Raw genomic sequence first — 15,277 nt, 5'->3', positions numbered from 1 at the left:
TCCCTGTATGTGTTTATTGGATTCTTCCTTGTCAATAGTGTGCATTCCCAACATGCAGGTATGGTTGTGGGAGGCCTTTTCAAATCCACAACTGGTGGTTAACCAGTTCAGTAATCAGGGGCTGTCCTCACCCCTGTTGATTAGAAGTGCCACATACTAACTTCCCAAAAGGCTTGCTTGTTATTAAAGTACTCCACACTCAGCACCACAGCTGCACCCGTCAGATCCCCTGCACAGGAGAGGCTTAGCAGCTGCAGGGCCCACTACAGCCCCGATGTTGCTGGAGCAGCTCTGTGGCCTGCAGCAGAGAAGATTCGGTTCTCTTCAACGCCCATGGACCTCCCCATCACACAGCCTATTTTCTGCTTGCACACTGGGTCCAAGATTTGAACTGAAATGTATTAATAATCATTTGTCTCCCCTACCCAATGCTCCATTACCTGAAAATATACAATAAAATATGTAAGGTAAAGTTTGCCTCCACTTGTATTATAAAGAAGCCACTGTCTGTGTAACCTCACCATGTGCACACGGTATCCTTCCACCATGGTTTGGCTACCTCACCACGTACACACACTATCCCTCCGCCACTGTCTGGCCACCTCACCACATATACATGGTATCCTTCTGCCACTGTCTGGGCCACCTTGCCATGTACACACCACAACCTTCTGCAACTGCTTTCTTCTCCTTCAACATCAATTGCAGCCTTTCCTCCAGCTCAGTTACAATGTCCTTTCCCTCATGCTAGTGAAACAATGCTGCTCTGATTGTTTCTGTTTTCCAGGGGCTGATGGTCACATACAGTTGAACTGTTACAGAGAAAGAAAAAGTGCCGGTGTGTGGATTGTCCTCAGCTCAGAAAAAGTTCCTATATGCTAAACTTTGCCATCTGCCCTATGCATTAGCAGATGTGTAAAGAGTAAATATATGGGCATAGGCATGTCTGTGGTGGCTACAAGTAATATTTTGAATCACAGGTCATCTGCAAGGCTTGAACCTATTGATTTCAGCATTACAGCAAAGACTTCTGCCACTTGAGCTACTGAAATAACTCCACCACCTGCAGTAGCAGTAGGCTGTTATCTTCCTTGCTAGCCATGAGACAGGGATGTGATGCACACTTTACATGTGAGTTACATATTTATATGAAGACTCTGTTGGCAGTGGGCCAGATTCTGTTCTAACTTCCACCGGTGTAAATCTGAACTCTGTTACACTAGTGCAAATCCACAGTAAGGGAGGGAAGCAATTAACTCCAATGAGTTATTCCCTTGCAAGATCAGCACTCAGTTAAACACAACTCGGAATATGGGAAAAATCGCACAGATATGTTAGATTTTTCAGATACCTCTTAGGGGCCGGTCTACACACAGTTTTTGTACCCTTCAACTATATTGCTTTAGAAACCAATATTGTTAAAGTGGTCTAATCCCCTAGTGAGGACACAGTTTTACTTACTGTATATTTGCAGAAGCAAACTATATCATACAAGCACCTTTAATACCAGCATTAGTCATATTTTGGAGACATGGATGTGGAGATCTGGCAATAAAATTTCACCCAAAATGTTTAACAAGGAAAAAAAGATGTAAAATTATAGAAACCTTGTCCAAGATATTTTAGCTTGCCAATATTTTGCTTAGGCATTTGAATTTTTAGAAATGTAACACCTAATAAATAATTATTTTCACAGCGATAATGTAAGTTTTTATTTAAAACTTAAAATCTGCTTAACTTCCAAAAAATTAGCAAACCACTCAAGCTCATTTCAACTTATGGGATGGCTGTATTTCCACTTAAATACATTTAGCAAAGGTGACCAGATGCTTTGTGTTTTTAATGGCTTGTTCTGCATCCCAACAAAATTTCCCAGTTTTGGCTGCATTCGCAGATGATTCATTTTGAAACCCTGCCCAGCTGCCCTCACACAAATGAGGCAGAGCACAGTTAAAAAAACAGGCCATCTGTGCAAGAGAAGTGGGTTGAAGGAGTCTTTTGCCAGGAAAAAGCCCTGCCATTTCTTGGTCACTACACTTATAGCGATCCAACAAACCAAAACATTCAGGGCCCAACCTATCTGCCTTTCCAGCTACTGTACATTAAACATCCTTCTGTCTTACATGAAATCCTTTACCTTACCCTGATACAGAAGCTTCTGTTTATGTCCAACACTTTTGTAGAATGTCTGATTTTTATCTCACTTTAATACTTTGCAATTACATGTCACAATTGCTGCCCTCTTGGCTATATCAACCAAGCTTCACATTAGGGGAAAAAAGCATGGAACAATTAATTTTGCCAACTCTGACTAATTAGCTCTGTCCAGTTCCATACCAGCAGCACTATATTGCCTGCGCTGCCACGTGCCAGACGCTCACATTGAGAAACCCTCTATGCACTCCCAGGGCTGGTGGAATCCAAGGGCAAAATTCTACCCCCACCGCTTCCCATCGCTCCGGCAAGAGTCATGTGTGCGTATGTGGGACTGAATCTGGTTTCAAGATTGTCACAGAGATGAACTGCTTTGTGTCTTGAGAGGGTGCCTCACTGTACCACCTGCAGGCTGCTCCATGGTAGAGCACTAATATTTGTTCCACACCCAACTGATGGAATGTGCCCGAAAGCTAGCTCAGCAAGAGAGAAGGGGCTCAAGGTGAGGAGAAAAGGTGGCTGAGATTCTGCCAAGTCTTCTTTGCAGCCTATGTTGTCTAGCATCTGACAAAACAATTGTAACTCGATTCATCTGGCATGCATATGAATGACAAATACACTTCAGAGGCAATAAATTAGCAATTTCAAGGCTTTACATCCCCTCCTGGACTAATTGCCAGAGATTAGACTACATTATGAGCAAGCAATGATACTAATGCCTAAATATGCTTCAGTGACTATAGAGCTATCCTCAAAAGCCAAGCTGCTTAAATGTCAATGCAAGAAGGCTCTTTATTATGATTAAATATTATGTTGAAGCAAGGTTATAGGAACTTACTAGGCATCATCTTTGCAGTAATGCTGTCTGGGAGCAAAATATATCACAATATATATTTTTACTAATAGAGAAAGTAAAGGGTCCCAAAATATTTGTATGCTGTGAATTTGAATGGTGTTCCTGGGAAGAGAGGATTTTTATTTTACAACTGCAATTAGCATGCTGTGGGGCTTGATTTCTTCCTCTAATTTACACTGGTTTCACAGTGGTGGATTTACTCCTGATTTATTCCTATGTTAATGAGTGGAGAATTAGGCACCATAGGCTATAGTTTTTTAAATGCCTAAGCAAATTAGGTGCCCAACAACCACTGACTCCCCATAGGAGTTAGGAACTTGCCTTCCTTAGGCACTTTTGAAAATCCTTTCCCACATGTCTAAAAATATGTGCTTCGTTGAGACAATTCCTCAAAAGGAGACTGGCTCAACTCAGAACCTGCAGTAGGGGACAAAGGAGGCTTAAACCATCACTGCACTCCCCCAATTCAGGGGGCAGCAGCTAGGGATCATCAGAACAAAAAACCATGAGACCTACGACCATGAGACTAAACTGATTTTTTGCAGGCATCATGTTAAATACCCAGTTATTTTTTCGTCTCTCTCTCACCATATATCCCGGAGCACAGGTGCATTTCCCTGTCACGCTACCACAATCTGCACCGTTCTGGCAAAGGCAGGTCAGCTGGCAGCCTTCCCCATAGTATCCAGGAGGACAGGTGTCATCGCAATAGAGTCCAGCCGAGCCAGCTTTACAGGTACATTCTCCAGACAGTGGGTGGCAGCTAATGAAGAAAGACAGACATTACAGAGAGGTACAGATGAATAAACAATCTGTTTTGTAAATAGCAAGAACACCTTAAAGTAGAAAAGGCAGGAAACGTCTGGCTGAGGGTAACACTACACCAACCTGTCATGTTATGCACGAGCTTTGAGAAACCTGCAAGGAGCAGGTGATTTCACACACCATGGAATTTGTTCTTTTTCTCATTCAAATCAATGTGAGTTTTGGCATCGGCATCAATGTAGCAGGACTGGACCTCACATAAACTGCAGTATTTAGGCACAATATGGTCAGTTTAGGATGGCAGGGACCAGGAGCAATTTGAAGGTAGCATAAACTATAGGAGGAGGAGAAAGCCAGACTCCCATTACCATACAGTGATCAGGGAGCAAAGGGGCTCTGAACAGAATCCCGTCCAAGCCTCCTGGCACAGAGGTGAGCGACTATAAGGCAGAGCCTTTCAGAAAGGGCAGCTAAAAAAGACACAGGGAAAGTATATGAGGAAACCTCGTCTCTTGCAGAAATGACCATGCATGGAATTCTCAAGTACATCAAATGGGGCTCAGCACAGCCAAAGTCCTGAAGCTGTGTGCGGGGCTGGGGCCATCGTCAACCCTGCAACATATTCTCAGCTGTGCAGAGAGGCGAGTGAGGGTCACAAAAGAACACTCTATGGTGTCTGCATGCTGAAGGGCGAGCGTCTCCACTAGCCATGCAGGGCCTGAATCCCATTTTCACTAAGGCCCCTTTGTTGCCCCCTCGCCTGGCAGCAGAAAGGAGCCAAAGTACGAATAGGAATCAGGCTGGATTATGTCTGGTCCTTGTGCAGGTGCACAAGGTAGGTAAGGTGACAACCATTCTTCTTCCTTTTGTCCCTGCATCCCCCCCACACTCCATGGAGCACCCAGTGGGCACCCCCTTGGGCTCCCCCCCACTTCCTCTTCTCTGTGCAGAAACTGCTCCCTCCTAGCTCCCGCTGGGGCACTGGCCTTGCAAAGGGGTCAAGGCCAATGCCTTGCCTCCCCTCTACACTGGCCAGTGAAGCTAGCTGGATGCAGAGGGGAGAGAGTGCTATTTCCTCCAGTGGACAAGCTGCTCCTGAGTGCTGGGGTACTCTGCCATGTTCCTTCTGGGGCTCTGCCCCATAAGACTGCGCCTTAACGGCACCATCTGGCCCTAGGGTAGAGAGAAGAGGAATACATTTGTGACAAGTGAGGATTTCCTCTACTATTCTTGAAAGCAGAGATCTATAAAGAGAGAGAACATTCCAGGAATCTTCTTCCTGATTCCTACCAATCAAGATTCTATTTATTGTGTATAGTTATTGGCTGGCATGTCTTGATTGAATGGGTTTCTTCGTAGCTATAACATTAATATCTTCTATGTTCATTTTAAAGGTAACCTCATAAAGCCTGGTTGTGAGTATATTTTATACTCTCTTTGCTAGAAGAGATTAGTCACATATTGTTGTGACTAAGAATCACCACATTTTGCGACTGTCATATGTTTCATCGTAAATAGTGTTTTACTGACTAATTAAAACAATTCATCAGCCTAATGAAGCACCAACCATGAAATTCTTCTGACAAAGCATCCTCTGAAATTATGTTTGTTCACACAGCACCTCTTAACATTTAGATAAAAATAATAAAAAGCTCATTTTTTCTCCCTGTGCATCTATTCATCATTATCTAATGGGAGCAGAAAGCTAAGCATTAAAGAAGTATTTCTGGAGCGGATTTTTTGTTTCTTTGGTTTTGTTTCTACTGCACATATTATAGGGTTTCACCAGTGCAGCATCTGTTGTCTAAATTAAATCTTTCAAAAATAATATACGATCACAGCAGTTTGAATCAGTCTATGACAATTCAATTGAAAATACTATACCCCGTAAGCATTTCTACTTCAAGGCTAGCTCTTTTATCAAAATGGACAGCTTTTTTGCATGGGATACAGGCTATTTATTAAGGGCAAAATCCATCCTAACACCCACAACAAAGCTAGAGTAAACTTGCATTGTGCAGGGAGCTGCAAAAGAGTTGGGGGAATGGAATCCACCCCCAGGTCTCCTAACAAGTGTGTGGCAGCTCTGTCACCAATCCATGGGTTCGATTCCACTTCTAGACTGAAATAAGGGCAACAATAAGGGCATGTGCCCAACAGAAGTGTGTGGTCACTGAGCTCCAGTATGAAACTGGAGATAAGCCAGTTGAGAGTCTCTGGGTTAAGCTTAGAAGCAAGAACAATAAAGGTGATGTCTTGGTGGGTGTCTGTTATAGACCACCAGACCAGGAGGATGAGGTAGATGAGGCTTTCTTCAGTCAACTAGGGAAAGTTTCCAGTTCACAGGACCTGATTCTCATGGGGGACTTCAATCACCCTGACATCTGCTGGAAGAGCAATACAGCAGAGCACAAACAATCCAGGAAGTTTTTGGAGAGTGTTGCAGACAACGTCCTGGTGCAAGTGCTGGAGCAACCAACTAGGGGTCATGTTTCTCTTGACTGGCTGCTCACAAACAGGGAAGATTTGGTAGGGGAAGTAGAAGTGGGAGGCAACCTAGGCAGCAGTGACCATGAGATGGTAGAGTTCAGGATCCTGACAAAAGGAAGAAAGGAGAACAGCAGGATATGGACCACGGATTTCAGAAAAGCTGACTTTGACTCCCTCAGGGAGCTGATGGGCAGGATCCCCTGGGAGGTTAATATGAGGGGGAAAGGAATCCAAGAGAGCTGGCTGTATTTTAGAGAGACCTTATTGAGGGCACAGGAACAAACCATCCCGATGTGCAGAAAGAATAGCAAATATAGTAGGCATCCAGCTTGGCTTAACAGAGAAGTCTTTGGTGAACTTAAACACAAAAAAGAAGCTTACAAGAAGTGGAAGCTTGGTCAGATGACTAGGGAGGATTATAAAAATACTGCTCAAACATGCAGGAATTAAATCAGGAAGGCCAAAGCACAATTGGAGTTGCAGCTAGCAAGGGACGTGAAGGGGAACAAGAAGGGTTTCTACGGGTATGTTGCCAACAAGAGGAAGATTAGGGAAAATGTGGGCCCTTTACAGAATGGGGGAGGCAACCTAGTGACAGAGGATGTGGAGAAAGCTGAGGTACTTAATGCCTTTTTTGCCGCTGTCTTCACAGACAAGGTCAGCTCCCAGACTACTGCACTGGGCGGCACAGAATGGGAAGGAGGCGAACATCCCGCAGTGCTGAAGGAACGGGTCCAAGACTATTTAGAAGGATTGGACATTCACAAGTCCATGGGGCCGGATGCAATGCACCCGAAGCTGCTGAGGGAGTTGGCTGAGGTGATTTCAGAGCCATTGGCTATTATCTTTGAAAGCTCGCGGCAATAGGGGGAGGTCCCTGATGACTGGAAAAAAGCAAATATAGTGCCCATCTTCAAGAAAGGGAGGAAAGAGGATCCAGGGAATTACAGACCTGTCAGCCTTACCTCAATCCCTGGAAAAATCAGGGAGCAGGTCCTCAAGGAATCCATTTTAAGGCACTTGGAAGAGAGGAAGGTGTTCAGGAAAAGACAACATGGATTCACCAAGGGAAAGTCATGCCTGACCAACCTGATTGCTTTCTATGAAGAGGTGACTGGCTCTGTGGATGTGGGGAAAGTGGTGGACGTGATATACATTGACTTTAGCAAAGCTTTTGATACTGTCTCTCACAGTATTCTTATCAGCAAGTTAAAAAAGTATGGGTTGGATGAATGGACTATAAAATGGATAGAGAACTGGCTAGAGCATAGGGCTCAACGAGTAGTGATCAATGGCTCCATGTCTAGCTGGCAGCCGGACACAAGCGGAGTGCCCCAGGGGTCGGTCCTGGGGCCGGTTTTGTTCAACATCTTCATTAATGATCTGGAGGATGAGGTAGATTGCACCCTCAGCAAGTCTGCAGATGACACTAAGCTGGGGAAGTGATAGATATCCTGGAAGGAGGGATCGGATACAGAAGGACCTAAACAAATTGGAGGATTGGGCCAAAAGAAATCTGATGAGGTTCAACAAGGACAAGTGCAGAGTCCTGCACTTAGGAAGGAAGAATCCCACGCACAGCTACAGACTGGGGACCGATGAGCTAGGCAGCAGTTCTGCAGAAAAGGACCTGGGGGTAACAGTGGATAAGAAGCTGGATGAGTCAGCAGTGTGCCCTGGTTGCCAAGAAGGCTAATAGAATATTGGGCTGCATTAATAGGAGCATTGCCAGCAGATCGTCGGAAGTGATTATTCCCCTCTATTCGGCATTGGTGAGGCCACATTTGGGGTACTGTGTCCAGTTTTGGGCCCCCCACTACAGAAACAATGTGGACAAGTTGGAGAGAGTCCAGCGGAGGGCAACAAAAATGATGAGGGGGCTGGAGCACAAGACGTATGAGGAGAGGCTGAGGGAACTAGGCTTGTTTAGCCTGCAGAAGAGAAGAATGAGGGGGATTTGATAGCAGCCTTTAACTACCTGAAAGCGGGTTCCAGGGAGGATGGAGCTAGGCTGTTCTCAGTGGTGGCAGACGACAGAACAAGGAGCAACGGTCTCAAGTTGCAGGGGGGGAGGTCTAGGTTGGATATTAGGAAAAAGTTTTTCACTAGGAGGGTGATGAAGCACTGGAATGGGTTACCTAGGGAGGTGGTGGAATCTCCATCTTTAGAGATTTTTAAGCTGCGGCTTGACAAAACCCTCACTGGGATTATTTAACTGAGGTTGGTCCTGCTTTGAGCAGGGGGTTGGACTAGATACCTCCTGAGGTCCCTTCCAACTGTATGATTCTATGACTCTGTGATCCACATAATCAGCCCTATGGGGCCAGGGTGTTTTTTCTACCAAAGTCCAAGCATATCAGAGCAATCAGACTATTTTTTTCTTAGGCCGGGCACTTGTACTCCTTCGGATTCTTCTAATGCAGTTGCACCCGACGAAGTGGATTTCTGCCCATGAAAGCTTATGCCTAATTAAATTTGTTAGTCTTTAAGGTGCCACAGGACTCTCGCTGTTTTGCTAAAAACAGACTAACATGGCTACCTCTCTGGAACTTCTAAAGCAGTGGTTCCCAACCTGTGGCCTGCGGGCCAAAAGTGGCCCGCCGGGTCTTTTAAAGTGGCCCGCTGCTCCCCTCCCACTGGCTGCAGAAGGGAGCCACTGCCTAAGGACCCAGGTGGAGTGTGTTGCCATGGGGCTACAACACCAGTGCAGACTCCTCGCTCCAGCCAAGGGCAAGGGAGATCAGAGCTCCCCTCCCACTGGCTGTAGCAGGGAGCACGGAAAAATGCTCCACCTATGTCCATAGGCGCTGGGTCCCTGCTGGAGCCAGAGGGAGGGGAGATCAGCTCTCCCCTCCTGCTAGCTGTAGCAGGGAGCATGGCAAAGCACTCTGCCTGGGTCCCTAGGTGCTGAGGTGCCTGCTAGAGCCAGAGGGAGAGGAGCACTGATCTCCCATCCCCTACCTGCGCAAGAGAGTCACTGCCTAGGCACCCCAGTGGAACACACGGGGCTAAAGGACGCATGCAGTTTCCCTGCTGCAGTCAGATGGAAGGAGTTCAGCAAGGAGACTGCCTCCTCGTTGATCTCCCATCCCCCTGGCTGCAGCAGGGAAACTGCATGCGTGGGTGGGAGGCCTGCTGGCAGAGACTGGTGGCCCTTCAGGTTTGTAAAAATCATACCTGTGGCCCTCAAGCCAAAAAAGGTTGGGAAACACCGTTCTAAAGGCATGTCCTGTATGTTCCATTAAAGGGTGCTGCTACCAGAGAACTGAGCTTTATGGTATCTTTTTTATATTCTGTGGAAGTAGAAACAGTAGGTGAACATCCCATAGAGAATACAGTGCACTGAAACATAACATTAATCTTTGATAGCCAGATTGTATTGATGGACAGCCTTACTTGTGGATAACTTGAGACTTACATTGGCTGTACACCACAACTCAGAAAACCTGAGTTCGCTTCCTGGTTCTGACACCGACCTACCACATGACCTAGATCAAGTCACTTACCCTCTCTGCATATTAATTTTCCACCTCTAAAATGAAATAATGATGCCCTTTGGGATGTACAATTGATAGCATCATACAAGTACTAAGAGTTATTATTATTGAGATTCTGGTACTTGTGAACTATACCAATGGATTCAATTGCATTACATATTAATCTAAACAAAGCCCCTTGTAATAAAAACAAATCGTTTGGAATCTCATTTTCTGTTTCTTCTTCTTTGTATCAGCATTGTGTAAAAATCCAATCAATGTTTAAACTTAAATACATATAATTTAGTAAATTTAATTCACCACATGCAGTAGATCAAGGTGACACAGTTTTAGACTTTAGACACTGGAGATAAAAGTTTTAAAGTAAGACACAAGATAGTCCATTAACAATCAGATATATGTGCATGGTTCCTCTCTCCCCATTTTGAAAATGTTCCCTTCAAGCCCATCTGTCTGCATGACATTCTGGCAGCCTGATGGATAACATATAAAAGAAATTTCTCCCTGCCAGCCAATAAGTTGAAATTAAGAAACACAAACAATTCCTAATATGGATAATCCAATGGGCTGGTAAGGGAACACAAGAACCTCAAGACAAATCACAGAAAGCAATCTCATTAACATCTGCTTTTCAACCCCTAGCAGCAAGGGGACATTCATTAGCCCTCACACTAGTGCAACATTTTACAATGTGTGCTTCTATGTTAAACGGAGTCTTATCAAATATTATTACTTAAAATGTCCCCACATATTAGGAAGGAGAGATGTGGAATAGATAGAATGAATGCAAACGGCCACACTTGTCCCGGGCACCAGGCTGGGGGAAGGGGAGAAATGGAAATGGGAAGTAGTCTCCCCTCAGACCCGGCATGAGAGTAGAGCTACTTTGGGGTTGTTAGCGTAGTCCGGAGCTTACAACAGTCTCCTCCGTTCCTGCACTTTTAAAAGTAGCACATTTCCCCACTCCATTATTTTGCTATCATTTACATCAGCCCAACTCCTATTATTTAATGCTTTTTTCTATTGTTGATGCCCTCCACCTACCTCTCATTTAAGAAATGCCCTCTCTTGCTTTTAGGGTATGTGTACATGGCTGTCATGGAGTGCGACAGCTGCTCGTGTAGACAAACCCCAGCTAGCATTAATCTAGCTAGGCTGGGCACCACAGCAGGGAAGTCACAGAAGCATGGGCATCAGCCTGGGTTAGGCACACAAGTAATAACTCAGGGTTCCAGGTGGGCTCGTACGTGTGGGCTGAAGCATGACAGCCACAGCTTCCCTGCTCCAGCACCCAAGATAGCGAGATTAAAGCTAGCTCGGGTAAATCTCCACACTCTGTGATAGCCATCAGACATACCCTTAATGAGGCACAGTGGGAACAAGACAACAGGGCCATTCTTTTAGCTCCCTAGCCTAGCTCTCTCGTCAATAACAGATGTAATCACCGTCCTGAAGCCCAATCCCATTCAAGTGCAACATGGCCCGAGGTCCAAGGGAAAAGGTCACAGGGAAAGTTCCGCAGAGGTCAGTCCTGATGACAGTATCCACTATTAGGGCAAAAAACGACTCCCTCTGCTGGAGTCTCACTTGCTCCCAGGCGGTTTTGTCACAACAACACAGCTCCAAGTAAGAGGCAGAGCATAACTTTGATGCCCCAGGAGTGACCCAGGAAAGAAGTCATAGCTCAAGGGGTCCCAGTTTCCTTCTTGCTCTATCTTTGCTGGTGGGAAAAACGTTTGCTGCTGGCCAATCCCAGCAGTAAATTGCTAACCCCTGATACTGGCTGAGCCACACTGGCCAGCAAGTTGGGGAGATGAAGCCAAGATTTCTCCCTTCTCCTGGGCATAAGGAAGTAAAACCTTCGTACCCTTGCACACCTGGTCTCAGTGTCCAGGTAGACATAGGACAGGAGCGGGGGTTGTTACACCTTTATATTCCTCTGCCTCCTAGGGTGTGTAGTTCCAAGTCACAATCTAGGCCTTAGTGTTTAATGGTGGGATTGGTTGAAACCCTGTACAGAAGTTCTCAGAATGCCTTGGTGCAGGAATTACTGGGCTTTCTTATGCAGAGGCCAGACTAGGTGATCGTAACGGTCCCTTCAGGCTTTATAATCTATGACTCTTTGGAAACATTGAAGCTGATCTTGTACTTCAGATTGTGTCATGGCCCCCGCCACCCCCCCGTCGCAGTTTAAGCTAGTTGTTCAAGGGCTGCACAGGAGAAAACCATTGACAGAAAAAGAAACAGGCCTCTCCCACTCATTCTATCCAGTGGTTAATAACATTATCCCAGGTAGTTAAGGTCTCAAAACAAACTAGCCATCAGCTTTAAATGGCATTTTTGGAGAGCAGATGGCTGTCAGAAATTGAGTCATTTTGGAAGCCAGCAGCCCCAGAAGAGATAAAATCTGGGTAAGAAATGTACTATGCGGAACCAAGTAGAAAATCTGTACAAAGATTTGTTCAGAATATGGAGTGTCTTTGGAGAAGGTCATTTCCTATCAGCTCAGACACTCCTTGGCTCAGAAATTGACAGGATTCTGTAGAGTTCATTGAAAAGTGGAAGGCTGAAATATCATGGATGAATGAAAGAACATTTACAGATCTATAGCTTGCTGATATCTCTTTGTTCCACAACAGCGGTGATAAGATGCAGGAAAAAGACAGATTTTATCAATGGCGAGACTAGACTCATTTATTAAGGAGAGCAAGATACCATCTTGAGCAGACGATGCTGCAAGTAAAGCTGATGGGGCAGAGATGGAAGGAAAGGCATAGAAAGCACTGGCCGGGCAGCAACCAAGAGCAGATCAGCTGTAGAAAGTAAGTACCTGTTACAGGGGGATCAAAGCTAAGAGAGGCCTCAATCCACCAACATTTTGAGTCTTTCTAAAAAAAAAAACCATATGCCCTAACCCCCCTTAGCACACCGTTCATCCTAGCCCATCACCACTCAAGGAAGGTTCTTCCAGCCAGCCCAACCAGCCACCCAAAAAGGATCTTCTTTTCTAGTCCCTCAGGGTGTGCTCATCTTTCTTACATTCTTGGCTGAGTCCTTCATCTTCCTCCCAGTGAGTCACCCTAGCAATTCCAGCCAGCAACTGAACCAACAGCAATCAAGCTGGGCCTGCAACTTTGCAGGCTGTTCTGCCTCACTATACTACACTCAGCCCTCCTCTGAATAAGGATCTGGCCTTAACCTGCAGTGTATAACTCTCAGCTACACACTCCTAGCACTCTTATTCACTGCAGTGGTTTCCATTATGTGATATTAAATACTTGTGAACAGTGTGAGCCTGGTCTTACAAGGTACAGTCTCCTCAGAGGTAAACCATTGGCAAAACATACAGTGTAATCAACTATTTCACTCGGGAGCACACCTGTAATTGTTGTTCTGATCAGAATGATGGGGTTTTTAAACATAGTTGCTAAAGTAAAAGCACCAAATCTCACTGTCGCAATGTCTTAACACTCACAATTGAGCTATTTCACATGAAAGATCACCCGATGGCATCAGTCTGTCTTGAAAACAGTCTGTCTCAAACACAGGAGCAGATTTGACTGAAGTATTTTTGTGTGCATGCAAGAATTAAGTTGTGCCGCTTGCATACATAATTAAGGAGTAGGTATTTATGTTTTAACAGGCTGCAAGACTGCAGGTCTGTCTGTCAGCAGCAGTCAGGTCCCCACCAGTCTGGTTTAAAACTGAAGGATGTCCATATTAAGGGCATATTTGCTTGAGCATTAATTATCCCTACCTCTCTATGAAACCTGCAAAACCCTGGCCTGACTGTGAATGTTTAACAGTAAGGGATGGAGAAATCAGGAATCAGAGCAGGAGGGAGAGTAAAATAAATGCCTTTCATTTAGCGGTCCAAATCCCTACATTATCTTTGTTGCCTGGTAGAAAGGTGTCAACAAACGATGGCGCTAGTCTGGCAGATTTAGAGCCCTATTCTGTAGGGTGTTGAACACTTCCTGCTAGGTGTTCAGTAATTCCCACTGAAATCAAATGGGAGCTACAGCCACTCAGCATCTTGCAGGAATTTAGTGATCAGAACCTCACAGGATTGGGTCCTAAAAGAAGCAAAAAGGAATACAAAATTAAGATCTGACCTTTTCAATGAGGTTTATTCCATTTCAGGTACCCTTTCCTGATAATTATTTTCCTGAATATTTTACACATGCACATACTAAACGAAGAGCAAAAATAGGCACATATGAGAAGGGGAGATAAGTCTACTTTGACAATGTTGACTTCATTAGAGTGCTGGAAAGTGACTGGGGGATATTGATTTAGGTCTATTTATACATCTGCCTCAAGTGTTTTCAACAAGGTAATTTGCCATGAGACATAAGATGAAACAAATTACATTTCATTTTGCAAGTGTGTTTGGAGTGAGTAGACTCAACAAGAAATTCCATGTCACAAACCAAGTCTGAGAGATGGAGGTTAGTAAAATCTCTCTGGTTTTGAACTTCTCTCAGATGTTTTTTTAAAAAACAACAAAAAAGTTAGACCACATATTTTTCTGAAACAATTTAAAAATTAAGTATTCATCCAGCCTATCTTGTCAAAGTTTTTATCCTTTTGATGCTCTAGGTGACAAATACAAGGGATAGACATATTCACAAAGGGCCTCATATTACAGCCTTTACTTGTGTGAGTAATCCTGATTTACATGAGTCAGGGTTACAGGATCAGGACATAGAGTATGTACACACAAATTCGCCACCGTCAGATCGATCTATCCGGATCAATAGAGCGGCAGTGAAGACCTGCTCAATCGATCTGGAAGTCGATTCAATTAAACAACCTCCTCAAAAGGCATAGCGCTGTGTCGACGGGAACACATTTCCCGTCAGCGCAGCACCGTGGAGACAGTGCATTAAAGGGAAGTTAGGAAGTCGATGGGAGTTACTCAAGTTACTCTGTGTAGCTTGCGTAACGCCCATTGACTGCCGCCAAATTTCCCGTTAAGTGTGTACTAAGCCATAGATGAAAATGTTCAGGACTTCAATAGGATTACTCATCTTCCAAAAGTCAGGCATGCACTTAAGTCTTGTGCTGAACTGGGGCCTAAGGTCCAAACCTGTAGTCACTCAAATCAAAGGAAATAATTCAGAGGAGTTGGACTGGGCCCTAAAGAAAACCGTTAGAAGAAAGGGATGGAGTCAAATACAGATTTTTTCCACAGTGCTTTCTTTCTTATAGCTACTAGTCCCTCTACTAGTAGAAAGTATGATGTGCATACCTGAGAGTGTTGGTAATATTACAAGGACATTTCTTGTGGCATTTTAGGCCATAAAACCCTTCTGTACACATTCTTTCTTGGCAATGAATTCCTTTAAACCCAGGGTTGCACATACACGCTCCATTTACGTGGTAACACTTTGCACCATTTTGACAGTCACATTTTTGAGTGCATTGAAAGCCGTATGTCCCAACAGGACACTCCTCTTGACACCTGAAAAGAAATATGAGAGATCTGATGAAGCCAAATGCTAAGCAGGCT

The 15,277-nt window shown here is 44.7% G+C and overlaps 1 protein-coding gene across 1 annotated transcript in view; it reads right to left on the bottom strand.

The window, feature by feature from the left end:
- Nucleotides 1-15,277, bottom strand: part of MEGF11 (multiple EGF like domains 11) — a 334,716-nt gene that overhangs the window by 93,302 nt on the left and 226,137 nt on the right. The window contains exons 10-11 of the mRNA XM_067555545.1: nucleotides 15,017-15,229; nucleotides 3,599-3,773 (exon numbers count right to left, since the gene is read on the bottom strand). Coding sequence (XP_067411646.1) covers nucleotides 3,599-3,773; nucleotides 15,017-15,229 — 388 coding nt within the window. The remainder of the gene's footprint in view (nucleotides 1-3,598; nucleotides 3,774-15,016; nucleotides 15,230-15,277) is intronic.

This window comes from Emydura macquarii, unplaced genomic scaffold, assembly GCF_026122565.2.
Source record: "Emydura macquarii macquarii isolate MOO-44397 ecotype Brisbane River unplaced genomic scaffold, CSIRO-AGI_Emac_v2 contig_1644, whole genome shotgun sequence".
Taxonomy (NCBI): domain Eukaryota; kingdom Metazoa; phylum Chordata; order Testudines; family Chelidae; genus Emydura; species Emydura macquarii.
Note: the sequence above shows the minus strand (reverse complement) of the source record. Positions and strands in the feature narration are given on the sequence as shown.